General features: G+C 35.1%; 1 protein-coding gene across 1 annotated transcript in view; it reads left to right on the plus strand.

Annotated features, from left to right (window-relative positions):
• Positions 1 to 27,451, plus strand: part of LOC101530799 (uncharacterized) — a 315,911-nt gene that overhangs the window by 22,374 nt on the left and 266,086 nt on the right. The window contains 1 exon segment of the mRNA XM_058659130.1: positions 25,967 to 26,130. Within this exon segment, the coding sequence (XP_058515113.1) occupies positions 25,967 to 26,130 (164 nt within the window).

Genomic DNA, 27,451 nt, shown 5'->3' on the forward strand with positions numbered 1-27,451 from the left:
CTCCTTTTTTTTTTTTATAATGGATATGTGGAGACTTCTTTTTGGAAAATCAGGACCTAAGGGCATGAAATTTGCCTGCATAACACTGCACTTCTTCTTGTAATAGCTCTCACATTTTTATCTAGAAAGGGGAGGAGCTATCCTCACTGTTATTCATTAGTTACACTATTCATCACATAATAACAAAGTCTTCATGTTCATCTATGAGTTTCAGCTTTTCATCGTAAGCTTCTGTCATAGCTGAAGACATGTGGGGACACCTTCATTAAGTAAAAACAGTACCATCTTTTGTAAGTCAGTAAATAGGCAGACACTGACACTTATGGACCCCACTGTCTGATATCAGAAAATAAGGAGTGATATTACACATTCCAAACAACTTTGCAAGTTAATTTGTCTTGATTACTATAGGATATCATGTAGCTTGTCTTAACAGTTAAAAAGAAAACCTATGCTTATTTATGATAACGTCTGCTTCTCCTAAGCAAGTGAGCAACCAGTGTATTTTAATCATAACAAAACATTTGGAATAAAATGTTTTTTGTCATCTGAAAGTCAGCTGACGGGACAGAGAAGAAGATGTAAAACCTTGATCTCTCAGAACATCATATAGCCTTTACAAAACTGAAGAAAGTGTCTCTCTTTGGGAGTGTAGATTCACTAACATTTTCAAGAAAAATAAATGTGTTATGTCTTGGTAAAGCAGTGACAGAAGCTAAAGTCTATTTCTAAATTTCTTTATTCCTTTTTATTTTTCCTATAATTTAAATAGCACACATAATGAGGACAGACCAGCAACTGTTCCTTGCTGATAAAAACCAACAAATAATAATTACTTAATTACTGAGTTATTTAGACAAAATGCAGTATACTTGGTGAAACATTTTCAATTTTATGATAATACTTATTTTTCTTGATACATTTGACTTTTGATAGCACATGCCAGGGGTGTGAATGGTCTCATGAGATGCTGAGTGTACTTTCCAACACCATACTCTTAGGATTTTATCCTTTGAAGTTTTTTCCTTGCCTTCTGTAAGAATTCAATCTTTGTAAATATTTGTTTGTTTCAGAGGCAGGATTACACATACACACACAGAGTGAGAGAGAGAGAGAAAGAGAGAGAGGATATCTTTAGTCTACTGGTTCATTCCTCGAATGGCCACAATTTGTCTGTGGCTATGTCAGACTGAATCCAGGAGCCTGAATCACCATTTGGGTCTCTCATATGGGTGGCAGGGCCCAGACCCTTGGTCACGTAAAGAATAAATTAGGGGCCTGATGAAGTGGTTCAATGACTAAATCTTCACCTTGGATCCATTGGAATCCCATATGGGCACCAGTTCATGTTCCGGTTGCTCTACTTGCCATCCAGCTCCCTGCTTGTTTTCTTGGAAAGCAGTTGAGGACGGCCCAAAGCCTTGGGACCCTGATCTCACGTTCAGGACTTGGAAGAAGTTCCTGGCTGGTGGTTTTGGATCAGCTCAGTTCTAGTCATTGTGGCCATATGGGGAATATACCAGCTGTTGGAAGATCTTTCTGTCTGTAAATCTGATTGGTATTTCCAATAAAAATTCATATTTTTAAAAGAATAATAAATTGGCAAATATTTTAAAATGAGAGGATATAGTGTGCTTTATATCTGTCAGGTGAGGATACAGCAAGATAATTGCCAACTGCAAGCCAGGAAGAAATTTCTTACTGAACTTGAACATGCTGGCCTGTTGTTTTTGTACTTAGTTTCTAGAAATGTTAGAAAATAAATTTTCTGATGTTTAAGCCACCTAATCTATACTATTTTGTTATGATACCCTGGAAGCATATATAATTTTGTCATAAAATTTCAATTAACTAGGTACGATAACTTGCAATATTTTAGTGTACGTGATTTGTATTAGAAAGTAATACACACATATTTGTGGACATCAACTACATTGAGAAAACCACCTTTGGGATTGTCCTAAAGGTTTTTTGGTTTGTTTGTTTTTAAGATTTATTTATTTTAGTTGAAAGATCCTCAGTCTTTTGGTTCACTCCCCAAATGGCCCCAAAGGCCAGAGATGGACTTGTTCACAGCTGGGAGATAGGAGTATCTTCTAATTCTCCCATCTGAGTGAAGGGACCCAAGGTCTTGGCCCATCCTTCACTGTTTCTGCCGGTCATTGTCAAAGAGCTGGATAGGAAGTAGAGCAGCTAAGATGCAAATGGCAAGCATATAGCATGCCATCACCACAGGCAGAGGATTAGCTTGTTGCCACTTTACCTGCCCCAGGATTGTCTTAAAGTTGATACACATCTAGCTCAATTTCATACCATGAGAGCTATTATGCATGTTTTCTTTATATTTTCAGAACAATGCCTGAAAAGACTTACATTATTTTTGTTATCAAATAGGTGTTCAGTTAGAATAATTATATTTTATTCAAGACAGCAAAATGGACTCAGGTATTAAGGATGAATTACCAAGGAAATTTAAATCAGAAAGATCTTGACATTAATCCTCTGCGAAATTCTTATCACAATTAAAGAAAAAAAAAACTGATCATTGATCATTTCAGATTTTACTATGGTATTATGAAATAATTTATAAAGTCTCATACTTAATGAACTTTATGAAATATTATAGTTTTTTAAACTTCAAACATTTTCCTCTATCCTGTGCTAATAATCCACTTAAATAAGTATCAAGGTAACCTTCAAGTATTATTTTCATTGCTGAGAAGTGGTAGCAACTGATAAGAAAAGTAGGAGATGGGACACTTACACATTATATGCACATTTGCATATGATATCAGAACTTAGACGTGTAGCCAGTGTGAAACTATCAAAGATTGGAGGCTAGTCGTTTTGTGGCATAATTGGTAATACATCTGGAATTAATGAAATTATATAATTCTTTATCCAGAAAAGAACATTTAGCATACAGTGGCTTTCTATTTTGAGAAAGATGGATAGAGGTCCATCATATCTTGCACCAGACACGTATGCTGTAGCAAGTGCCTGGCTCAGGTTATTATTTGACCTTTTCTTATTTTTCTTATAATTTTTACATTATAATTTTTATTTTCTTTCTTTTTAAAGTTTTTTTTTTTTATTGGAAAGACAGATTTCCAGAGAGAAAGACAAAGACAAAGATTTCTGTCCAATGGTTCATTCCCCAAGTAGCCGCTACAGCTGGAGCTAAGCCGATCTGAAGCTAGTAGCCAGGATCTTCTTCTGGGTCTCCCGCATTGGTGCAGGATCCCAAGGCTTTGGGCCATCTACTGCTTTCCCAGGCCACAAGCAGGGAGCTGGATGGGAAGCTTAGCAACTGGAACACAAACTGGTGCCCATATGGAATCCTGGCACGTACCCAGTGAGGATTTAGCTACCAGGCTATTGAGCCAGGCTTGATTTGTTTAGAACCACAAGCTTAACACTGCACTAAAGATACAATTAAATGTATCTTAACAATAGGATGCTGGGCTCTCTGCCATTGTCTATACTTATAATGGCAGGATACACTTAAATGGCAGAATGATGGACTTCTGACTGTTTATGAAGGACTATACTATTGTAATGATATAGGGGAAATCATTTATGGGGTGAGAGTTTGGAAGAGGGAGGAAGGAAAATCCCAGAGCCTAAGAAACTGTCTCATAACATAATAAAATAAACACATTTAAGAAATAATTCAACATATAGTTTTATAGACTTGTTTTGTTAATTTCCAATATTTGTTGTAACAAAATTGACATAGACTTGGTGGACAAAAGTAACATTTTATTATCTTGCCATCTGAAGTCAGTTTCACTAATCCAAATAGGCTTTATTTACTTACTTTTTTCTGGAGACTGTACTAGAGAACTGTCTACCACCTTTTTTTTTACCTTGTAGAGGTGTCCTAACTTCCTTGGAATGTATCATTCTAACCTCTAATTGTCACATTTCCTACAAATTTCCAAAGCCATGTCTCTCTGCCCCAATCTTATGCAAAAACTTTATTGTATTTAGGCTTAATCTAAATATTCCAGAATCATCCTCATCTTAGAATACTTAAATAGATGTACAAAGCCCCTTTTTGCCGTTCATTCCAAGTTCTGTGGGTTCTAAGATGTAAATATTTTGGTAATCATTATTCATCTTACCACATTCATGTATAAGTGATGTGTGTTAAATGTAAAAAGGTCACATGTAGGAATTTCTGCTTTGGGGATTGAAAGAAAGACATAGATATACTGTCTATTAATTTGAATATATCATTCTGCTCATGGTTTATACAATCTATCTGTGAAACTCAGACACGGATGAGGACAGTATAAAATGTGGGTAGGAGAGTAACAGGTGGTTTAAAGCATTTGAAATTGTTTACAGGATGAAAATATTATCCTGGTCTTCTATTTGTAATGCTAAAGAAAATATTTAGGTAACAGGAAATTATCTAGCAAATTATGAAGGTTAGAGAAAGAATTCGGTAAAGGAGAAGAGCAGTAACAGTGAGAAAATACAGAAGTTCAGGATGAAAAATCGAATTTCTTTAAATACTGTTCTCAGTAAGGAATCATACCATTGCTTTTCCAAGGCGATGTTAGAGTCTTTGAATGTTTGGATTGATGATGCAGACCAGAAAGCAATATAGTATCATTTACTGCATAAATGTTTACATAAAGTATAAGAAAAATTGTATCAAAGATAGTTAGTTATAGATTTTCCTTTTGACATTCAAAGTGATAAACAACGGATTCTGGGTAAGTTTTGAACTCCAAAGGAGACTGACTCACAGTGCTATTTTTCATTTCAAAGTAGAAATTGAGGAGAAGAGAATGTGTGGGAAGATATGTATGCGGGGAGTTTCAGATACAGGCTTCTTTTGCTTATTCTATAAATGAATGATGATTATATTAGTAGAACATGCATGCTGAATTTCATGAAGATCATTTTTGTGGTGGTAGAAAGTATGAGTTTGGTACATTTTTTCACTTGAGGTAATTTATCAAAACTTTAAAAAAACTAATAAGTTACATGCTACAAAGCATTCAACAGTTATGTTATTTTAAAAACACTTAACAGTTGAAAAAATACTTTCAACATATAATTTCAGAACAAATCTATTTCTGAAGGATGCTCAGAATTGGCAAATTTTGCATCTTTGAACTTATATAGTTATTTTAAAGCCCTAATCAATTGTTGCTAGACTTTAACATTCAGAATTTCAAATGCATGCAAAGTTGAGAAACTTACATAATGATCATTGATGCATGCATCATTCAGTTTTAATAATTATTAATATATGGCTGAAATTGTTTTACAAGAGCTTCTGTAAGTTTTTCCCCTATCTTGTATTCTTTGGAGGGAACTCCAGTTATCACAACACTTCAGCTCTAAATTTCTTGCAATGTACAGGTCAAGTATATCTAATCTGAAAATCAAAAACTCTCCAAAATAAAAAAAAAACAAGTTAATATTGAACCATTTTGTTTTTCAGACTTAAAGATTTAGCATTCTCAGCCAGATAAAATGTATGCACATGATCCAAAAATCAGTGTAGTTCAGAAACCTGAAACATTTGTTCCACATATTTGGATAAGAGAAATTCAACCTATGTTTCTAAAGAATGAAGACTCCAAAATATAATTATATTAACATAATAAAGTAATTATAGTAAATAGTAAAATTAAAAAGTTGCCATACATAAAATTGCAGATTATTTTACTAGTTTAAGATAAACAGTATTATTCACATTTTACCAATTATTTTTATAAGTTTTTGCAGCTGATTTGTTTAAAAATGGATCCAACTAAGATCTGTATATTGACATTGGTTGACATGCCTCTCAAAGTTTTTTTAAAATATGAATTACCTCCCTATTTCTTTCTTTAGTTTTCCATTATAATTTTTGTTTATGATTTATTTTGCTCACAATTTTGGAGGTTCAAGTTCAAGATCAGACTCCCTCATTCGTTTTGGGCTATGCTCAGGGTGGCGTATGGCAACGATGCAATACATAAAGAGAAAGGATCACCAAGAAAGTCAAGAAACAGAGAGAGTACTTTATAATTAACCCCCCTTGTGAGAATTACCTCCAAAGGCAGGGCTTCAGTTACCTACACTTATCCCAGTAGGCAGACTTTGTAAACAGCATAATTGAACTAAATTTTCACCATGTTAGTACCATTAATTTATGACTTTGGGGCTTAGACACCTTTACGGGTTTGGGAGCCAAATTTTGTTCAAATAGCAGTGCATTCTCAAACAAAATCATGTTTATACGCTAATGTAAAACATATTGGATTTAAGTAGAGAGAAACAGTATCTTGGTGATTTTATGCAAATAGAAGAGGGAAAAATAATTTGGCCAGTTTTGTTAAACATGATGCAGTATTATGTTTTTACTGTTACTTAAAACTCAAAATACTATAATACAGTTTCTCTTGTTAGCTGTTAAAACCATTACAGACAGAAGTTGGCAAGTGCCATCCTGTATGTCTGCATGTCTTGGTTGCTATAGAATCTGAAAAACTTAAAAGTGACAAAAAAGGCGAGTAATGGCAGTATGACGTAAGGAAAATTGATATCTTATTTGAAAGTAACATACCAGATCTGCTTATTAATAAGACTAGGGAACTGATAATTTTAAATTTATAGTTCTGTTTGCTCTTATGGAGACACTGTCTTATTGAGTAGTAATTGCTGATCGGGCTGACATCACTCTTTAATCAAAAATGACAACCAATGTGTGTGGTTCAGCGTGATAGTACTGAAACAGAAATGATTTGGGACTGATTCAGAAAGGAAGTTAAAAAATAATTTCTGTATTTGCAGATGATGAAGATGTAGGTGTTCTTTTGAAGGTTTGAGAATGTTGTCTCTATCTTTAATCTTGGGAGGTGTCATTATGATATATGTTGAGTTAGATTTGAGTTGGTAGAATCTGAATAGTGATGTGTCGTCTTGTACCTAGATATTTGTATATTTGTCATGGTTTGGGAAGTTTTCCCTAATGCTTAATGGTGCTGGATATTTTTCCCTTGAATTATTGGCCATTTTTATATCATTCCTTCTGAAATTCCTGTTTGGATCATCCACTCATTTTTAAACTTGATTATTTGCTTTTCTATTTGTTTTGCCATTGAGTTGAAATGTTATCTCTAAATGTGCTTTCCATCACTTTTACCTTCTACAATCCCTCTTAAGCACAGGAGACATTTATTTTTCTTAAGCTGCACTAAGGTTTATGTACACTGTTCTTTATTTCCCTTGTTTTCTTTTTTTTCTCCTCTGTTTGCATATTTTCGAAGAGTTCATTCCTGAGCTCACTAATTCTTTCTTCTGTTTGTTAGTCTATTGTTGGTACCATGTGTTGTGTTTTTAACTCTGTAGTTCTTGTATTTTTCATTTGAATGATTTCATTTTGATTTTTTAGATTTTTTTAGATCTTTCTGTCATGTCTTTGCATTGTAATATTAAATCATTTCTCTGTGTTCTCTTGAAATTTTCCGAGTTTTCTTAAAGCAATGATTCTAAGTTATTTATCTGATTGCTAAAGCAGTGTATTTTTTCTGGTTAATTTCTGCAGCTTATTTTATTCTTTTTTTTTTAAGATTTATTTTATTTTTATTACAAAGTCAGATATACTGAGAGGAGGAGAGATAGAGAGGAAGTGGAGCTGCCGGGATTAGAACCAGCAGCCATACGGGATCAAGGCGAGGACCTTAGCCACTAGGCCACGCTGCCAAGCCCAGCTTATTTTATTCTTAAGGTGTTGTCATGGCTCCCTGAAACTTTTTGACGTTAGTTGTAATTTGACAGCACTTATAAAGAATTTTCCCCCTAATCTTTATTGTGTAGAAACTAGACACTAGACTAGAATTTGTTTGTCCTTCCAGAAATTCTTAAGTAGCCTTGTTTTTCTGAGCCTAGGGATACTTCTGTTATTTCAGCACTAGGTGTTATCATAATTTGAGATTTGTTTAAAGTCCATTGTTGGTTGCTTTTCTCTGTTTTAGTCTAGAAAACCCCTCAAACTTAGATTTGTCCCAAATCCTCATATGATGTTTTATTCTGAGTGAATCAGGGAAGTCTCTAGATGGGGTAATCAATTCCTATATCCATCTTCCCAGAGCTGAAGTGTGTTTAGGTACCCTGTTCTATGGCTATTGGTGCTGCAAAACTCAATGCACCCAGAGGCAAATGACGCAATAAAATAGATTCAAAACACAAACTTCTATGGGCTTTCTGCTGAGGAGTTGTACTCAGAGCCTAAAACCACTTGACACAAACATAGATCATGCTGTGTGAGTTTTTTGATCAAAAGGGGCTGCAAGAGTCCTCTTGGTATTATGGCAAGTTCAGAGGCTCTGTCTGCCATCACTGGATCTGAGGAAGGGTTAATTAGTATCTTTCTAGCACTGCATTTTTTTTTTTTACCAACTTGGCACTGAATACCAAGGAAGAGCTCTGCAGTTCTTTGTTGGTTGCCCAAGTTTGGGTGAGGGGTGATAAAGTCAGCTCCTTCACTACTTAGGTTGTGATTAAGCTAGAGGACAGTTGAGTCTCTTACATGCCAGGTCTTGCACACTCAAGAATGTGTGCTATGCCCAAGTGAGGTTGGTAGTGATACACACAAAAATCAGTATATTCCACTAACATGCAGATCTCTGCCTGGTATGAGAGCAGCTCTGGAATCTCTGTATGCAAGTAATGGTGTGGAGGTAGAAGTTTTTGGCTTTATTGGATTTATTACTTATAATATGCAAAGCAAAGTTTCTTCCTTGCCAGTGTCTGCTGGAGTTTGGGGGAGGGGTGTTAGATACATTCCGTTTGGCTTTGGAACATCCGAAGATTCAGTCTTCAAGCTTAAATCTAGGGTCACGGGATACAGGGCACCCTACATCATTGCTTATCACTTTGGAAATCTCAGTTTTCAATTTCAAATTCAAGGTCTGATCTACATTTTCTCTCCCGTTCCCAACCATGACGTGAGGTGTCGGTCTCTACACTGCACTAATTGGAATTCTAGTCCTTGCAATTGTGGAAATTTAGGAACTAATAGATGGAATATCTCTGTGTATGTCTGTTAGACTGTCACATGAAGAAATAAATCTTAAACATCCCAATTTATTATTCCCTCAAGTTAAAAAAAAAACTATCGCAAATCCCCTAGGCTTCTAAAATGGGGAAACATTATTTAAACTGAAAATCAATTGATTATGTTTGTGAGTCACTATCTTTTAAGTAAGTGATAGACATATTCTTAGACATATTTTGGGGATGGTATTTGTATACTATATAATTTAATAAGTATCAGGAGCAAACAATATCCACAGATCAACTTAGTATGAGACTATAGCTTTCTCCAGATCATTATCCTATAGTCATTGTTAAATTTATTGAAAATGAAACATTACATGAATATTTTAGCCTTGTTTATCTGTGAATTTGACATATTTTAGAGAGTGGAGGGAAAAACTGAGATCAAAGCTTATAACTTAGAAAAAAATCATTGGTGATAAGGTTACATCATTCTGTTTCCCTCAGAGTGATTTACTTTTGCTAAAGATTCTCTGTCACACTATAAATCCCTCCAAATTAATAATGTTCTTGCTTGATTATTCAGTTCAGGCATACACCAGACCAACCACCAAGAACATCATTCCTAATATTTGCTGCAGTGATTTTCAGCTGATGGGGATCTGTTGCATTAGTCTCCACAACTTCATTGTAAATTCTCTGGGAAAAGAGAGTATTATTTATATTTTTGTATTCCCTATGTGACTATTCAGTACTGTACACACAAGAAGTCATCACTAAGTACGTATTTGATTGATTAAATTTGTAGAAACCTTACCTCTTCACCCTTGAAAATGCATAATTCACCATTTTAATGCTTTTCACTGTCATAAAGTACAGCCAAATGATACTCAGCTACCACAGTGTTTAATATGAAACATGTTTTTTCTTATTGCTGGCTGAAATTAAAGTGAAAAGTGGTGCTGTAATGGTGTTCTATAATGGAAAGTGTTTGAAAAATGGAAGGCAATCTGCATAATGATGAAAATATCTTACTGGAAATACAAGAATCAATTCCAACTTAGCAAAATAAGAAGCAATTAACTATGCCCTTAATTAAATGAACAAATCGTATATCAGGTGTTAATTGTCTCTGTTAGTTATGTGGTTGTGGGAAATACTTAATGTAATACTTTTTAAAATATTTGAAAGTAAAAGTGACAGAAAAAGAGGACACACACACACACACACACACACACACAATCTTTCAGCTGCTGTTTTACTTCTCAGATGGTCACAACAATCAGGTCTGTAACAAGCTGAAGCCAGGAGCTAGAACTTCAGTCTGATTTCTTGTGTTTGGCTGGGACCCAAACTCTTAGGCCATCATCCATTACCCTCCCAGGTGTCATAGCAGGAAGCTGAACTTGAAGCAGATTAGTTGTGACTTAAACCTGCACTCTGACATGGAATGTGGGCTTTAGACATATCAACTTAATGTATAAGTTACAGTGTCGGTCCTCTTTTTCAGTTTCGTAGAGTATTGTGGTTAATGACATTCAAGAAAGAATTCTATTTATGAAAATATAATGAAAAACATGTAGTTCTCTTTCATATGTTCACAAAGCAAAATAATTTTATATTAAGATTTGATGAAGAATGACATAAAATAAGTTTTATGGAGTTTATGTTTTTCCTAAGGTACTGAAGCTGAATTTTACTCTAGTTATAATTATTATAGAAAAATTGCTATCATAAAATTTATTTGTGTGTTAAAAATAATATTTAGAAAATGATTGCATAGTGTTGAAATTTATGATATTTGGTAAGATATTTTTAAAATCCAATCAGAAGTTGGTGAGTAAGTATACTCTAAATGGTATTTTCAGAGAGATGTCAGACTATCTAGATGAATTATGATTAGATTCCCTTGCTGGCAATGGTTTAGGTCAACTACTTTTCATATGTTGATAGCAGGGTTATGTATACTAACCGGTTGAAAATAATGCTGATGTATCAATTTTGCATTATGGCAAATGAGTCCATAGAGAACGTATCAGATGTACTGATTGTGGAGAAGAAAAGTGACAGTATTATTGCTTAACTCAGCAAGCTTTTCACTAACCTCAATATGGCTTTTCTTAAATTTCTAGGTATAGATATTTTCATTTACTCTATTTGAATTATGTCTGGGTTATGGAAGTGAGTACTAATATAACAAACATATGAGTATATGTCAAAATTTTATTGAAAATGAGATTAGAAGATAATTTTTGGTGCCAAAAATATTTGAAGTCCACATGCAAGTAGTCTGCAAAAAGTTCGTGGAAAAGCTCCATGGATTTAGAAACATTTTTCACCAAAATGCACTAATCTTTGATTTTCTCATGAATTGTTTGAAGTACACTTATATAAAAGAATGTGGGTACATAAGTGTATCTTCTGTCTGTGAAAAAATCCTTACTGTGTAAAGAATGATAATTTATTTTCTTAAAATATAATAATGTGGTATTGGCTACAGTTTTCTTTTTTACTTAATCATTTGTGTATATTTTGTTGGGATTTAAATTAAGTATTATAATGCACTATATTTTAAAATTCTAGTTTTTTGGTTATTTTGAATTTTAAATTTACTCATTTCATTGGCAGAGTGAGACACACACACACTGGTGTAGGGGGAGAGAAAGAGAGAACATGCTTCTAAGTGCTAGGTTATTCCCCAAATACCTATAACCTCCAAGGATGGGCCAACCTGAAGCCAGGAACCCAGAACTGGGCATCTTCTATTGGGTGGAAGGCACCAAACACATGATTCGCATTGTGCAACATGGCAGAATACAATAGCAGAACATAATCCCATTATACAGACTGGTACTCTACATGAGTTACCCAATTGCAGCTTAATAATGAATCACAATCAATTAATACTGATTTCATTTCATTTAGGTGAATTCCCAGGAGACTGATAGATTTATTTTCAGATTTCTGAGTAACTCTATACTGTCTTTCATAATGATTGCGCTAGTTTATATTCTGACCAACATTGTGTTATGGTACTTTTACACCCCACATCTTCACGCGAGCATTTGCTACTATTATTATTGTTGTTACTGTTTTTAGATGATAGCCATTCTAACTTTAGTGTGGTGAAACCTCATCGTGGTTTTATTTTCAGTTCCCTGATGACTAGTGATGCTGAACATTTTGTTTTTTATCATTTGTATTTCATCTTTTGAAAAATTCTTGTTCATATTCTCAACCACTGGATTGCTTGTTTTGTTTTTGTTCAGTTTCTTGAGCTCCTTATATATTCTTATATATCCTTTATTGGATATATAGTTTGCAAATACATTTTCCTGTTCTGTGGGTTGCCTCTTTGTTGAGCATTTCCTTTGTCATGCAGAAGTTTCTAAGCGTGATATAATCTCATTTGTTTATTTTATTTTATTGCCTGTGCTTCTGGGGTCTTAGCGAAATAACCTCTGCCTGTGCTAATGTGCTGTGATTCGCCTTCTATCTCCCTCTAATAATTTGGTGATTTTTGTTCTGAGATTTAGATCCCTGACACACTGAGGATTTGTTTTTGTTTGTTTATTTGCTTTTTAGCAGAGTGTAAGGTACAGGTCTTGTTTCAGACTTTTTAAAAAAGATTTATTTATTTTTATTGGAAAGGCAGATACACAGAGAGGAGAGACAGAGAGGAAGATCTTCCATCCGATGGTTCACTCCCCAAGTGACCGCAATGGCCAGAGCTGAGCCAGTCTAAAGCCAGGAACCCGGAGCCTCTTCTGGGTCTCCCACACGGGTGCAGGGACCCAAGGTTTTGGGCCGTCCTCCACTGATTTCGCTGGACACAAGCAGGGAGCTAAATGGGAAGCAGGGCTGCTGGGATTAGAACCTGCGCCCATATGGAATCCTGGCACATGCAAGGTGAGGACTTTAACCACTACGCTATCGCGCCAGGCCCATTGTTTCATACTTAATACCATTTGTTGAAGAGACTGTTTTCTTTAGGACTTGATTTTAGCTTGTTTGTGAAAGATGAGTTGGTTGTAGATGTGTGGATTGTTTCTGGGATTGCTATTCCTTTCCATTTCTCCACAAATCTGTTCTTGTGCCAGTGTCAAGCTGTTTTGATTATTGCTGCCCAGTATTTTTAGTCTATTGTCGTGATGCCTCCAGCTTCATTTCTGTGTGTATTATTGTTTTAGCTATCCAGGATATTTGTTTTTCCATATGAATTTTAGAGACATTGTTCCCAGATCCGGGAAGAACATCGTTAGTGTTTTAATTAGAACCACATTGAATCTATAAATTACCGTGAATAGTATGCACGTTTTGACAATACTGATTTTTCCAGTCTGTGAACATGGAAACTTTTTATGTTTTGTTGTGTCTTCTATTCCTTTCTTTAATATTTTGTAATCCTTATTGTAGAGATGTTGTATATTCTTGTTTATATTTATTCCAAGTTATTTACAGTTTTGGTAGCTATTGTGAATGTGACTGAGCTTATAAGTTTTTCTCAGTGATCGCCATTGATGGCTGTTGAGTTTAGCATTCTGTGTTCATTTTTGTAAATAATTGTCATTTCTTCACTGGAGTTTTCCCTCAATCTTCTAGAAATGTGGTCCTTCTATCTTTTTTGAAAAAAAGAAAAGGATTTATTTATTTTAATTGGGAAGTCAGATTTCAGAGAGAGAGAGAGAGAGAAATCTTCCATCTGCTGATTCACTCCCCAAATGGTCTCAACTGCTGGAGAAACCAAGAGCCAGGAGCCTCCTCTGGGTCTCCCACGTGGATGCAGGGTCCCAAGAATCTGATCCATCTGCTTCAGGTTTCCCAGGTGATGAACAGGGAGTTAGATGGGAATTGGAGCAGCCAGGACACAAACTGGCACAGATAAGGGATCCTAGAGCTTGCAAGGGGAGGATTAGCCAGTTAAGCTATTGTGCTGGGCCTGGTCCTTCTATTCTTCTGTGTGTGTGTGTGTGTGTGTGCATTGGAAGAATGAATTTCTTTTCTACTCAACCATCTTGATTTACTCCATATTTTCCTTTTGATAATAACCTTTTAAAAATTACTATATTCACATCAAGTGAACAAATTTCACACTTGTAACTCTAGTGAGATGATGTTTTATGTTTTTTGGGTTTTATTTTAATTCCCCTGTAGCTATTGATATTGAATATCCTTTAATATATTTGATGGCAATTTGTGATTCTTCTAAAACATGTTTATTCTGATCCAATATCAATTTCTTGGCTGAATTATTTGTTTTGTCTTTGTTGAGTTTCTTATGCCGTTATATATTCTAAAATTATTTTTTATTAAGTACTGTATAGCTTGTACATGTTTTAACTATTCTGTCACTTGACTTCACTCTTTTTATTGCGTCTTTTGCTGGGTAGGAGCTTTTGAATTTCATATAATCACATTTTGCTATGTTGCCCGTGCTTTTGAAGTCTTTAATAAATTGTTACTATTTCAGTAATTTCAAATATTTATGCTTATTCTGTCATTTTCATTGCTTAAGATTTTATGCTTAGATTTTAATCTATTTTAGGTTGATTTTTGAATAAAACTAAATGTGAAGGGTAGTAAAATTCAATATTTTGTACATTGGTATGCAGTTTTTCCAACACCATGGATTTTCCAATGTATGCTTATTTCAAAGTTGTATCAGTTACTAATTTACTATAGTGAGATCTCTTTTAAAAAATGTTTATTTTTATTGGAAAGCCAAATTTTTTGGAAAGATCCACTGGTTTATTCCTTCAAATGACTGCAGTGGCTGGAACTAATATGATCCAGTCCTGGCAGCCAGGAGCGCCTCCCAAGTGTCCCACACAGGTATAGTGTCTCAATGCTTTGGGCCATCCTCTGCTGCTTTCCAGGCTGTAAGTAGGGAGCTGGATGGGAACTGGAGCAGCCGGAACATGAACTGGTGCCCTATGGGAGGCTGTGGCTTACACGTAGAGGATTAGACAATTGAGCCATTGTGCTGTCCCTTGCTTGGTTCTAATTCTCATTTTCAGTTTCTACAGTTTTGTTGTTTATCCTTTCCTATTCATTTTCTGTTAACCTTCTATTTTGTTTCTTGTTTGTTTTTTATGGTATCGCCAAATTTCAAGTAGGTTGTATAATACTGAATTTTCACTCGCTTCAAATATCTCTGACAAAGCTAGGATAGTTATCACAAAGAGGTAGTATGATATATGCTGTAGTTATGTAGAAATAAGGCTATTTTGTAAAATTTTATTAAAAATACTCAGATCTAAGAATGGCTGTGTTTTGTAAGATAGTCCTTTGTTTAGAATATGAAATGAAACACTGATACCTTTCTGAATCATGGAACCTATTTTATAACAATAAGGAGAAAAGTCAAGGATTACATATGATTCATCAGTATTTTGCTTAAAATTATGAACACTTTTGCATAATCCTGTTTTGAAATGTCAGAAATAAAAGTTCTATAAACATTTAATTAAAAATGCATTTAATTACTCTGAGACTGCTAAAATCAGTTTGATTATATCAGGAAAATAGAGCTGAGGACCCAGAATAGGCAAATCTAATGCAAAATTGAATGTTGTAGAACTAGAAGATATATATTTTAGGAACATGCAGTTTTTAACTCAATCAGCTAGAATTCCATTTTGAAAGTTAAATCCTACTCAGTCTTTTGGAATAAAGCATTTTCTTTTTAATAGAACGTAAGAATTTTACTGTAAAGGAGTACAACATACATGACTTCATTTTGTTGGAATCAGGCTCTTTTCCTCTGAATGTCTGACATACATAAAAGAAGAAAAATCCTATGATTTCCAGTATATACGGTCCTATAAAAGGATAGAGAAAATAAATAAAACACAGCATCAACTTTCATGTTATTTTGCTAAGAGCTATGATGGTCGTTTCATCCATGAAACATCTTGAAAATCTTCATAATAAAAAAATAAAAAGATATTTTTGATCATGTATTTGACTTAAAAAATTTGTGGTTGATGTAATGTTGAGATAAAATTTTAAAGAAATTAATATAATGAGGAATCACCTAAAGAAGAATAGAAGTGGGCTTGGCGGTGTGGCCTAGTGGCTGAGGTTCTCGCCTTGATCCCATATGGCCGCTGGTTCTGATCCCGGCAGCTCCACTTCCTCTCTATCTCTCCTCCTCTCAGTATATCTGACTTTGTAATGGAAATAAAATAAATCTTAAAAAAAAAAAAAAAAAAAAAAAGAAGAATAGAAGTATGGATTAGGTGAAGTCAAAAGGGAAACAATCTTAAAGATGTGGGAAGAATTGGCGGTTTGGTGAGGAGAACCTGAAATGAGTTAATGCAAGTTGATTAAGCATTACACTAAGTATGAAAATGATAAAGATCATGCCTATCACTTTTTAGATGGCATAGCAATAAGGCAGATACTCTGATTCATAAAGACTAGTACCTAAAGGTTTTTTTTTTTTTTTTTTTTTTTTTTTTATGTTCGGGAAATGCTTCAGAAGAAAATACTGGGCTTTGGAAACATCAGTAAAGTTTTAACTATATCTGATTTTCCACATTTTAAGCTACATTTTAATAAATGAAATAATATTTTACTAAGTAATAACTACAGTGAATTAAATCAGGAACACTCACTATGGCAAAAATGTTAGTTTTTCCAAATTTGATAAACAGATTCAACACAGCTCCAATCAAAATCCAACAGGGAGCTGGGCTGGAATCTGGTTCAAGCCTTGGCTGCTCTACTTTCAGTCCGGTTTCCTGCTGGTGCACCGTGGAGGACAGCAGAGGATGCTTCAGTTTTTGGGGCCTCTAATACTGAAATAAGACACAGAGAAAGTTCCAGGCTCCTGAGTTTGTCCTGCTACACCCTGACCATTGCAGCCATTTGGGAATGAGTGGGCAGATAGGAAGATCTTTTTCCACCTCTTTATTTCTTTGTAGTTTTGCCTTTCAAATAAATAAATGAATTTTAAAACAAAGAAAGAAACAAGAAAACTAACAGCAGACTTGTCAGTATAAACTCTGCAATCCAAAAGGGGTAAAGAATGAGATACATTCTAGATCTTGAAAGAAAAAATAAAATTTCCAATCAGGAATACTACATACAGCAAAGGCATCCTTTAAAAGTGAAGGAGAAATGAAGCATTTTCCAAATAAAATCTGAAGAAATTCATCACCATCAACTCATCCCTAAATTAAATACTGAAGGAAATCCTATGCTAGAATAAAAGATTCCCAGTAATCATCACAAAAATACGTGGCACCTATGATTTAGTCTCCTCTTACGCACACAAAACTTGCAGTTGCAGATAACAAATGTAAATAAAATAACAGGACATAACAAGGAATATTGAGGATGAATTGCAAGGTCTGTTGATTTTAGAGTCCTTATTTTTCAAACCTCTAGCATTGTTGACTTCTAATCTCTTAATTTTTACTGAAAGAACTAGTCATTAATGAATTGAGTAATGAATACTTAATTCTATTCCTTCTATTTATTGATGTGTCACTTGAGCTATTTGTGGAGTAATATAGGCCACATATATCTTCTTCACACCTATATGGTGTAGTATCAGTACTGTTGAATTACTATTTCACATTATTGCTTGCTAATTTTGCAGTATAATGCTAATAACCATTGTACGTTTGTTGTATTTAATTCAATTAAGGTGCTGATTTCTTTTTTAAATTTTAAAGCATTAGGAAGTTTGAGTTTGGAAAGATGAAGTGATTTTACTTAAATACTGCAGCTAGTAGATGTCTTGACCTGGGTTTGAACTGTGATCGACTGATTTTAGTGTTCTTACTCTTAAATGCATGTATGCCTTTTTTTGCATGGATTACATTATGATCCAAAGTTTTGGTCTCTGTCTTCTCAAAAGCTTCAGTATCATGTTAATTATTTTCAAAAAGTGTTTATCTTACTTGATATCCTTAAGAAACAAAACCCAAGTGTACTCAATTGAATATTTGAAATGATAAAGTAAAAAATGAAGCTGCTTACAATCCCATTCTGTAGTAATATCTCCAGAGTTTATACAAGAACCATGATTTTCTTTAATATGTGTTAAATTTAAAGACTAGAGCTTCCATTTACTAGTTACTCCTCAAATGCCCACAAGGGCCAGATTTAATTCCCACAAGTGTCAGGAGCCAAGATCTCCTTTTGGGTCTACCACCTGGGTGACAGGAACCTAAGTTACTGAAGTATCATTTGCTACCTCAAGAGTATTCATTAGCAGGAAGCTGGTTTGGAAATAGAAGTGGCACTCAATCCCAGACGTTCTGGTATGGAATATGGGATTCCCAATTGATGGTTTAACCTGCTGATACAACTTTATTTTTTCCTGTGGGGTTTTTTTTTGTCTTTTTTGCAATGCTTTAAAAGTTGGCATTGATTATGAAGTTTTTAATTTATGTACAGTTACTTGGCATAAATCTATAGAAACGTTTAACTCAGTATAACTAAATTAATTTCAGATATAATAAAGACAACAAATAAGCCTCACTTTGAATATCTCTAAACAAGAGAAAGTGGTTTTCTTCTCTGATATTCACTCATTTTGTATAATTCATAATCCTTTCAGATAGTGCATCCTCACACATTATTTTTACCATAATAACTCTAAGAGTATTTTTTGCTGTTGTTGATTCTTCTTTAGAAGTTTGTCATCTACATTGTCAGAATAGGTGTAAATATTTTTCTTTGTTTAAATACTATTAGTCTGCAAGGAAGCTTTGTTTTAGTAAGTAAAATGATTCGGTTGGCAGACTTCCATTTATGTTCATTTTCACTCTGCTAGTTTATTACTTTTTCTCTTTTTAAGTAGAAGGGATTATACAAATATTTTATAGTGATCTGTTTTTATGGGAAATGGTGACAGAAAAATACATTGAATACATGTTAAGCCTTCAAATAGTTGGTGTATGGACAGGTGTGGGCTGCAGTATTGTATGGTGGTGTGTAATACTACAACTGACAGCCTTTAATGGCAAAAGAAAAATGTAAAAACATCAAGGACAAGCTTTGCGCAATAAGTGATTGAAGTGAGTGGTATAAACAGAATATGCTCGTCCCAAAAGTTCAGCTGTGGATAGTTGCTCTGAGACTGTGGTTGATGTCTTGGGATTTTAAGCACACATTTCTTCTTCTTTTTTATTTTATTTTATTTTATTTTATTTTATTTTTTTTGGTTTGTGCTTCGCTCTTTTTTTTTTTATTAATTACATTGCATTATGTGACACAGTTTTATAGGTACTGGCATTCCGCCCCCAACCCTTCCCAAACCCTCCCCCCATGGTGGATTCCTCCACCTTGCTGCATTGCCACAGTTCAAGTTCAGTTGAGATTCTTTCATTGCAAGCATATACCAAGCATAGCATCCAGTATCTTTTTGTCCAGATAAGTTCAACGGCTTCTTGGGGAGACCGTCTCTGGTCTGAAGGTAGAGCTGGCAGAGTATCATCCTGATCAATTAAAAGCCCTCACATAATATCAGCCACAATTTATAATGTTATGGAATTAGTGGACATAGTATGGAGTAACCAGTGTTTAAAAAAAAATGCAAGCTCTTAACCACATCCTGTGACTTCTTCATTGACATTTCAATTTTAATTTATATACAACCAGGTTCTATACACCTTAAAATGGCTATAGATTACAATTCAGCTGTCTCGTGTCTATTTTCATTTTAGTATTTAGCAGTTTATAGTGTTGAAGCATAATTTTGCTGAACCTGGCTTTTTTTTCGGGAAGTCTAGACTGGCTTGTAACTCTAACAAGACATATGTCAACAGTTTAGGTGCAGAACAGATTTAAGGAGGGGTGTGCAGAAAAATCTTCAATGCCCTAGTGAGGAGTAACTAATCTTTGTGTCCCACCTAGTAAGGTATGTGTGAGTCCACGCTAACCATTTCCTGTCTGATTCTAGGGTTTCCTTGTTGTTCTCTATCTATTCTAGATTGTTTGTTTGGTTATTTGTTTTGAGGGGTTTCCGGAGCGATGATGATGGTCATTGCCAGAGAGGGGGTGGACCCAAAGTTGGAGCCAAGCGAGGACCAGAGAGAGCTCCCCTCCCTAGTCCCAAAGGAGGTTTACTGTTCTGTTTCTGCGGACTGCTCAGAGCTCTTGGCTGTTGTTCTTATGCTCTTAGATCCTGTGAGGAAGGATTTGGACTTCTTCCATCCCATGTGGTAGATTCAAGTGGGAGTGGATGACCGCAGAGTTCTTGGCCTCCGAGGGCACTCCAAATCCCTGAGGTGTCCTTGGTAGTTGGGATGTAGTCCTTGGTGCTCATACTGATAGTCCTTGTTGAGGATCCGGGAGTCTTCAGGGTTGGGATACAAGCCTCCTCCTGTCCCCCTGCTCCACTCTGGGATCCCCCCCCCCCCCGCTCTTTGCATATGACCTCCTGTTAAGAGGTTGTCAGGATCGCTCTTGATTCCCCCTATATGTCTTTGTAGTTTAACTATTGTCTAATTCTGATTCGAGCCTGTTGTCTATGAGTTACCAGTTATGATCCTGGTAGGTTGTATTTCACGTCTACCTCACTCATTCTAGGGAGATGGAAGATTCCTCTGCTCTCCCGCTCCATTATGGAATAACATAGGGTATTAAAAGTATATTAGGTTTTACAGTTCTTTGATGTAGATCATAAGCATTCTGACTTACATTGATTGATGGTTCATTGGTTATTTTACAATATCTTAATGCATGTGATATAGGCTGTTTGAGGTTGAGATAATATTACATTTGGAAATACCCTGCAAGATCTAGGGGTAGGCTCTGACTTCCTAAAAAGGACACCAAAAGCAATAGCAATGAAGACCAGAATAAACGAATGGGACCTCATCAAACTAAGAAGCTTCTGTACAGCAAGGGAAACAATCAACAAAGTAAAAAAGCAACCCACAGAATGGAAGAAGATCTTTGTGCACTACCTAGGTGATAGAGGGCTAATCTCCAGAATATACAAAGAACTACAAAACAACCAAAATACCAAAACAAGTACGCCCCACAAGAAATGGGCACCGGAAATGGGCAGACATTTCACAAAGGAACAAACACAAATGGTAAACAAACACATGAAAAAATTCTCAAGTTCCCTGGCAATAAGGGAAATCCAAATTAAGACATCAATGAGGTAGCACCTAACGCCAGTAAGATTGGCCCACATAAAAAAAACAACACCAACAACACTTGTTGGCGAGGATGCGGGGAAAAGGGAACCCTACTTCACTGCTGGTGGGACTGCAGGTTGGTACAGCCTCTATGGAAATCAGTATGGAGAACACTCAAACAACTGAAAATCTGCAAACCATATGATCCAGCAATAGCACTCCTGGGAATATATCCAAAACACCTGTTGCACGAGAAACCAACATGAACCCCTATGTTCATAGCAGCACAATCAGTAATTGCAAAAACATGGAAGCAGCCAAAATGCCCATCAGCAGAAGACTGGATAAGAAAGCTATGGTTCATCTACTCCATGGAATACAACTAAGCTATTAAAAAAAGGCAAAATGCAGTTCTTTGTGGCCAAATGGGCCCAACTGGAAATCATAATGCTAAGGGAAATGAGCCAATCCCAAAAGGTTAGATATCACATGTTTGCATTAATTTAAGATGAAATGATGTCAATATGAAAAATAGTACCTGTAAAATGTAATATTATCTCAACCTCAAGCACACACTTCTAGAATTTGTTTTGTGCACATTATGGAAGACCTTTCCTGCCTCAGGCCATCTCAGTTACTCTAAGTAGAAAAGCACTGTGCTTAACAATATGAAATCTGAGGTCAGATTGTTTCTGTTTAAATCCTGGCTTGGGTACTTAATAATGAGTGTGTCTTTAAGTGAATAATTTACATCTTAGTGACTTTGTTTTTACATTTGAAAAGTAGAGATAGTAGTCCCTACATCACACAGCTGTGATAACATGAAGCAGCAACTGTGATAACATATGAACAGTGTTTAGAATAGGACTGGTGTTAGTTACTGTGGCAGAGAATTTGCTACTTCTTGAAGAAACACCTCCACTTGCTTTTATTTATACACAAAGCACACAGCCTAATCAGAATGGATTATTTTTCTAAAAAAATGTATACAGTGAACAAACTTAATATATTTCATGGTATGGATTTAGGAGCATAACGATATTTCCCACCCTAACCTCCCTCTTGCCTGCATTCCCCACCCACTCTCCTCCTTCCTTATCCCCCCCCCATTTTACGATGGCATTCAGTTTTGTTTCACTTTGCAATCACAGGCCTAACACTCCATTAAGATGCCAATACATAGTAAGTCCAAAAGAAAAACAGCCTACTATTCCTCAGTAGTAAAGACAAAGGCTACAGATAATAATCTTTTGCAAACATAAACAAAATGCAGAATGTTGGGAGTTTGAAACATTTAGCAGGTTCAAATTCAAATCTCTTCTCTATTTTTGACATTTTCTCTTTATATGTTCATGAAGAATAAAACAAAGCAAAACAAAACAAAGCAAAACAAAGCAAAACCCCTGTTTGATAAGTCATTAATTGAAAATTTAGTATACATGAGCATCAGCCATAATGATGTATATTTTATTCTTTTTGACATAATTATAGGTTGTATGATTTTCCCTAACCAATGGCTAATATCCTAACTGAGCCATACAATTTTTTCCTGTCTTTGAGATGAAGTGTTACAAAGTCATCTATAAAACAGTAGGAAGACTACTTTTAGATATGTAGCTTTCAAACTTCTTTTGACTTAGTTTTACAGCTTCTTCTTCATTATTCCTGATTGATTTTAACCATCCATGTTACACTTAGCCTTCAAAATCAAGTACCTATCTTTCCTTAATGACAGGATCTAATAAATTGGAAACATAAGCCAAGAACTCTCATGTCTAGATAGGTTTCTTGCAACTATATGAATATTATTGCTGATCATCTTTTATCATGAAGCAGAGAATTTTTTGCACAATGGAACTCTAGTAGGAAAAAATTTTGCAAAGTGAATTACTTTTGTTAGCATCATTCAGTAATTGAAAATATTGTGCAAACCTTTATTACTTTAAGACTAATAAAGACTAGGACCAGTCTAAGTATGTTCCAATTGTGAATTATAAAAAGAATAAATAAAAATATAGTTTTATGCATCTGTTAAAGCTTTTTGTTTATTTAATTTTGATTTTTTTAGAATAGTAATACAGGGAGAGGAAGAGATAAGGAGAGGAAGGAGGAGGCGAGAAGGGGAAGGGAAGATAGAGAGATAAGGAGAGAGAGAGGGAGGGAGGGAAGTAGGGAAACAGAGAGGGACAGAGAATCTTCGATAAATGGTTCACCTTCAAAATACCTGCAACAGTCAGTGATCGACCAGGCAGAAGGCTGTACCGTAGGTCTCCAGCCAGGTCTTCCACGTGGGTTGGAGGAACTCAAGTGCTTTTGCCATCATCTGTTTCCTCCAAGGGTGTGTCAACAGAAAGCTGGAATTGCACTTTAATATGGGATGTAGTAGTCCCACATGGGGATTAAGTTGTTGTTCCACAGTACCCACTTCATTTTTAAAACCTGAAAGTACACATTTTACTGCAAACACAGCTGACTAAGGAAGCCAGCACAGGTCAAAAAGAGGTCTTGATAAAGTATACAAAAGTATGAACATAATTATCAATATCAGTTCAATGAAACTTACTTGTAGTTGATAGTATTTAAAAAGGAGTTTAAATCTTCTCACGTGAAATTTTACTCATACTTTCCAATTAACAAAACAAGCATCTTTACAGATGGTGTAAGCATAATCATTAGCTTGACTTATTTTTTTTAAAGGCAAATTCATTTTTATAGCATTTCCATATGAGAGGCATGCAGTATTTTTCTATGTCTGGTTTATTTAATTTGACATAATGCTCTACAGTTTTATCTATTTTGTATATGTACCAAATTTTCTTCATTCATTCGTTAGTTAACACTTCAGACTGACTCCAGATCATGGCTAGTTTGAGTTATACTGCAATGAAAATATTAATGCAGATGTTTCTTTCATAGGCCCATTTAATTTTTTAAAAAGATTTATTTATTTTTATTGCAAAGTCAGATATACATAGAGGAGGAGAGACAGAGAGGAAGATCTTCCATCCGATGGTTCACTTCCCAAGTGACCGCAACGACCAGTGCTGCGCCAATCCAAAACCAGGAGCCAGGAGTTCTTCCGGGTCTCCCATGCGGGTGCAGGGTCCCAAGGCTTTGGGCTGTCCCCGACTGCTTTCCCAGGCCACAAGTAGGGAGCTGGGTGGGAAGTGGGGCTGCTGTGATTAGAACGGTCGCCCATGTGGGATCCCGGCGCATTCAGCGCAAGGACTTTAGCCGCTAGGCCACGCCGCTGGGCCCCATATGCCCATTTCATTTCTTTCAGATACATATCCACAAATGGGATACTTGGATTATATGGTAGATCCATTCTTGTATTTGAAGTTACCATAATGTTCTTCATAATTAATGCACTGATTTGCATTTTCACCATTGCTAAGTGTTCCCTTTTCTCAATCCTTGCCAGTGTTGCACTACACTCCTTAAAATAGACATACTTTAATAAAATTAAAAATACTCTAAAAATAAAAATAAAGGCGACAAGCACTGAAGTGCTGTGGGTCAACGTGTTGCCTGCAACACCATATTCCAAATGGGTGACAGTTGCTTTTCTGATGCTCCAGTCCTGATCCAGCTCATTTGGCCTGGAAAAAGCAGTGGAAGATGATTAAGTACTTGGGCCCTTGACACCCATATTGGAGACCAAGATGAACTTGGCCCAGCCTTTGAGATCATCTGGAGGCTGAACCAGTGCAAGAATTAACTCTTGTCTCTCCCTCTATATAACTTTGACATTCAAAATCAGTCAATAAATCTTTTTTAAAAAAGAAAAATAGAATTTGCATTAATCAGTTCATGTTGTTACTTCCCAGAATATTAGATGTATATGTTATCATAAAGTTCATGAAACATGTGTACCATGAAAAAACTTGGTATTGTTTTTTAAATATTTTTGAAGCAAAATAAACATATAACTGTATTTTACATTAACTTTTTCATATATTCTTTTCGCTGAGCAGCTCTACAACAAATTTCAAGTGAATTAAAGGCTGATTGTGGACTATCTCCACAACACTCCTATTAATTTGGATAACTAGGGGTGTATAATTCCAGGATTTATTTAGTTTTCTGATCCTTCCACTGACTCAAACCTTAGCAATATTTCACTTCCAGTGTTAAATTTTTGTCCATCATATAATAATCTCTTATTAATGGATCACTTAATTACTTCACTCTAAATAAATCTAAAATGTCAGAGCAGCAATTCACTAAAATATGTACCTGAGGAATTTGGTGTGTTGTATGCTTACAATCTTGTAGCAGTTTACCTAAGAGACTCTGCTTTCTCCAGATGATTTGCAATTATTAACTATATACGTATGTCTTAAGATACATACTATATATGTATTTCTTAATATTGTTGATTTTGGGAAATTTATTTAAAATCGACAAAATTGTATGTGTTTATCATGTACAGAGTGATGTTGCAAAATATATGTACATTTCAGAAATATGAAGTAATGTATATGATGAATTACAATCTGGATTCTTAGCAAATTGGAAGACATGTTTTCTCAGTTTGATTAATTTGTAGATATTATTATAATATCTTGTAAATCTGCATTCATTTGTAATATCTGCACTTGCATATTTAACAATTTCTTTTGTTATTTACATTTCATATTTCATATTTAATTATTTCTGTAGTGATGTTCAAAATTTTCTCCTGCTTAGTCTTCCTCACTCTAGGTGAATTCAAGACAAAGTGGTTCAATGATGATGGCAAAAGAGTCATAAGTAATCCTATGCCGTTAGAACGGTGTAGTTATTTTTATAATAATGTATAGTCTCTCTTTTCTTTGACACCTACATCTTTTTTATTTCTTTCTCAGGATTGAATCACAGTTTTCAGGAATACGGAGAAAAGTTTGAAAGAGCAAGAATCAATGGGGAGAGACTTTTCAACATTACTGAAAAAAATCTTCATGAAATTGGAATAGTCCAGACTGACGACAAGAATATAATATTAGAAGCAGTTGCTTCTCTTTGTGAAAAGGTGAGTAAAAGGGTGTGTTTCTGTGTTCCCCATCTTTTTAATTAATAAAAAATAAGCATGTGTGCCTTGCATGAAACATGGTTTAAAACAAATGGCAGTTTTTCATCTTTCTAATTTACAGGTATTTGTGACAGATATGGTCTCCGCTTGCTATATGTGGATTCCTTTCATTGCAATATTTGAATCTTAATTATGTGTGAGACCTTTGCCATTTCTTTATCTACCTTGGCAATAATGTATATACCATAATTTTTGAAAAACCTATTGCTACTCTTCCTGAATCACTTTTTCTAAAAACAATGAATGTCAGGGCTGGATATTCTACATAATGCACTTATAAAGTCCTATATAAAATAAAGAGGGTGAGAGAACTGCTTTATCTTCTGAGATTGAAAAAGTGAAAGAAGGACAATGGAAATATCAAGGTTAGACAATATTTTAGACAGGTATTTCTGCAGCTAAAATAAAAGTTATCACTTTAATTTATGACCAAGTTAAAGCAGAACTCAATAAGAAATTCTGTATGGTTACCTAAAACTATCCAGCAAAGCATATTTTAAGACTGTGACTATGCTAGAATCCATCCATCCATTCTACAGATATTTATTGGCAACCTTTAATTTGCTTAGTGATTCACAGAATACCATGGATAACTGTGCTTGTTGTTTCACTCTCCACATTTTCACTTGAAGACTTTAAATAATTTCTATGACATATATTTTTCAATATTTCAATGTGCCATATCTCTTTTGGATTAATTTTACCCCTCCACCTTTGCTGGAAGGATGTTGCACCCTTTAAAAAGAAATTTTATATGTATCTTCTCATTTCCTTTTATTTTCTTGTTGGGTTTTACAAGGCTGAAAAATATGTGTATTTGTTAATGGTGTTCTTACTTAGTTAGGTATTCAACTATGACAAGCATCGTGAGAATCCTTGCACATTGCCTGAATAAATGACTTTGCCAGTCACGTATGCCTCAGTTATAACAATACTCACCTAGGTTGTGTAAGCACTTGATTTTACATGGAAATTTTCCTATTGGTTGTATCAACAGCTCAAGTAGTTGTTCCCTACAAACATGTATATAATTACGAAATGTGTGAGAGATTCACCATCCGCTGGTTTACTCCCCAAATGGGTGCAATGGTGAGGAAGAGCTAAGATGAAGCTAGGAGCTGAGAACGTCTTGTAGGTCTATCATGTGTGTTCATGAGGCTAAGCACTTGTGCTGTCTTCTGCTACTTTCCCAGGCCTCAAGCTGGGAGCTTAACTTACTACACCAGGCATCTGCACCAAAGTTATAACCTTTATTTAATTA

This window comes from Ochotona princeps, chromosome X (genome assembly GCF_030435755.1).
Source record: "Ochotona princeps isolate mOchPri1 chromosome X, mOchPri1.hap1, whole genome shotgun sequence".
Classification (NCBI taxonomy): domain Eukaryota; kingdom Metazoa; phylum Chordata; class Mammalia; order Lagomorpha; family Ochotonidae; genus Ochotona; species Ochotona princeps.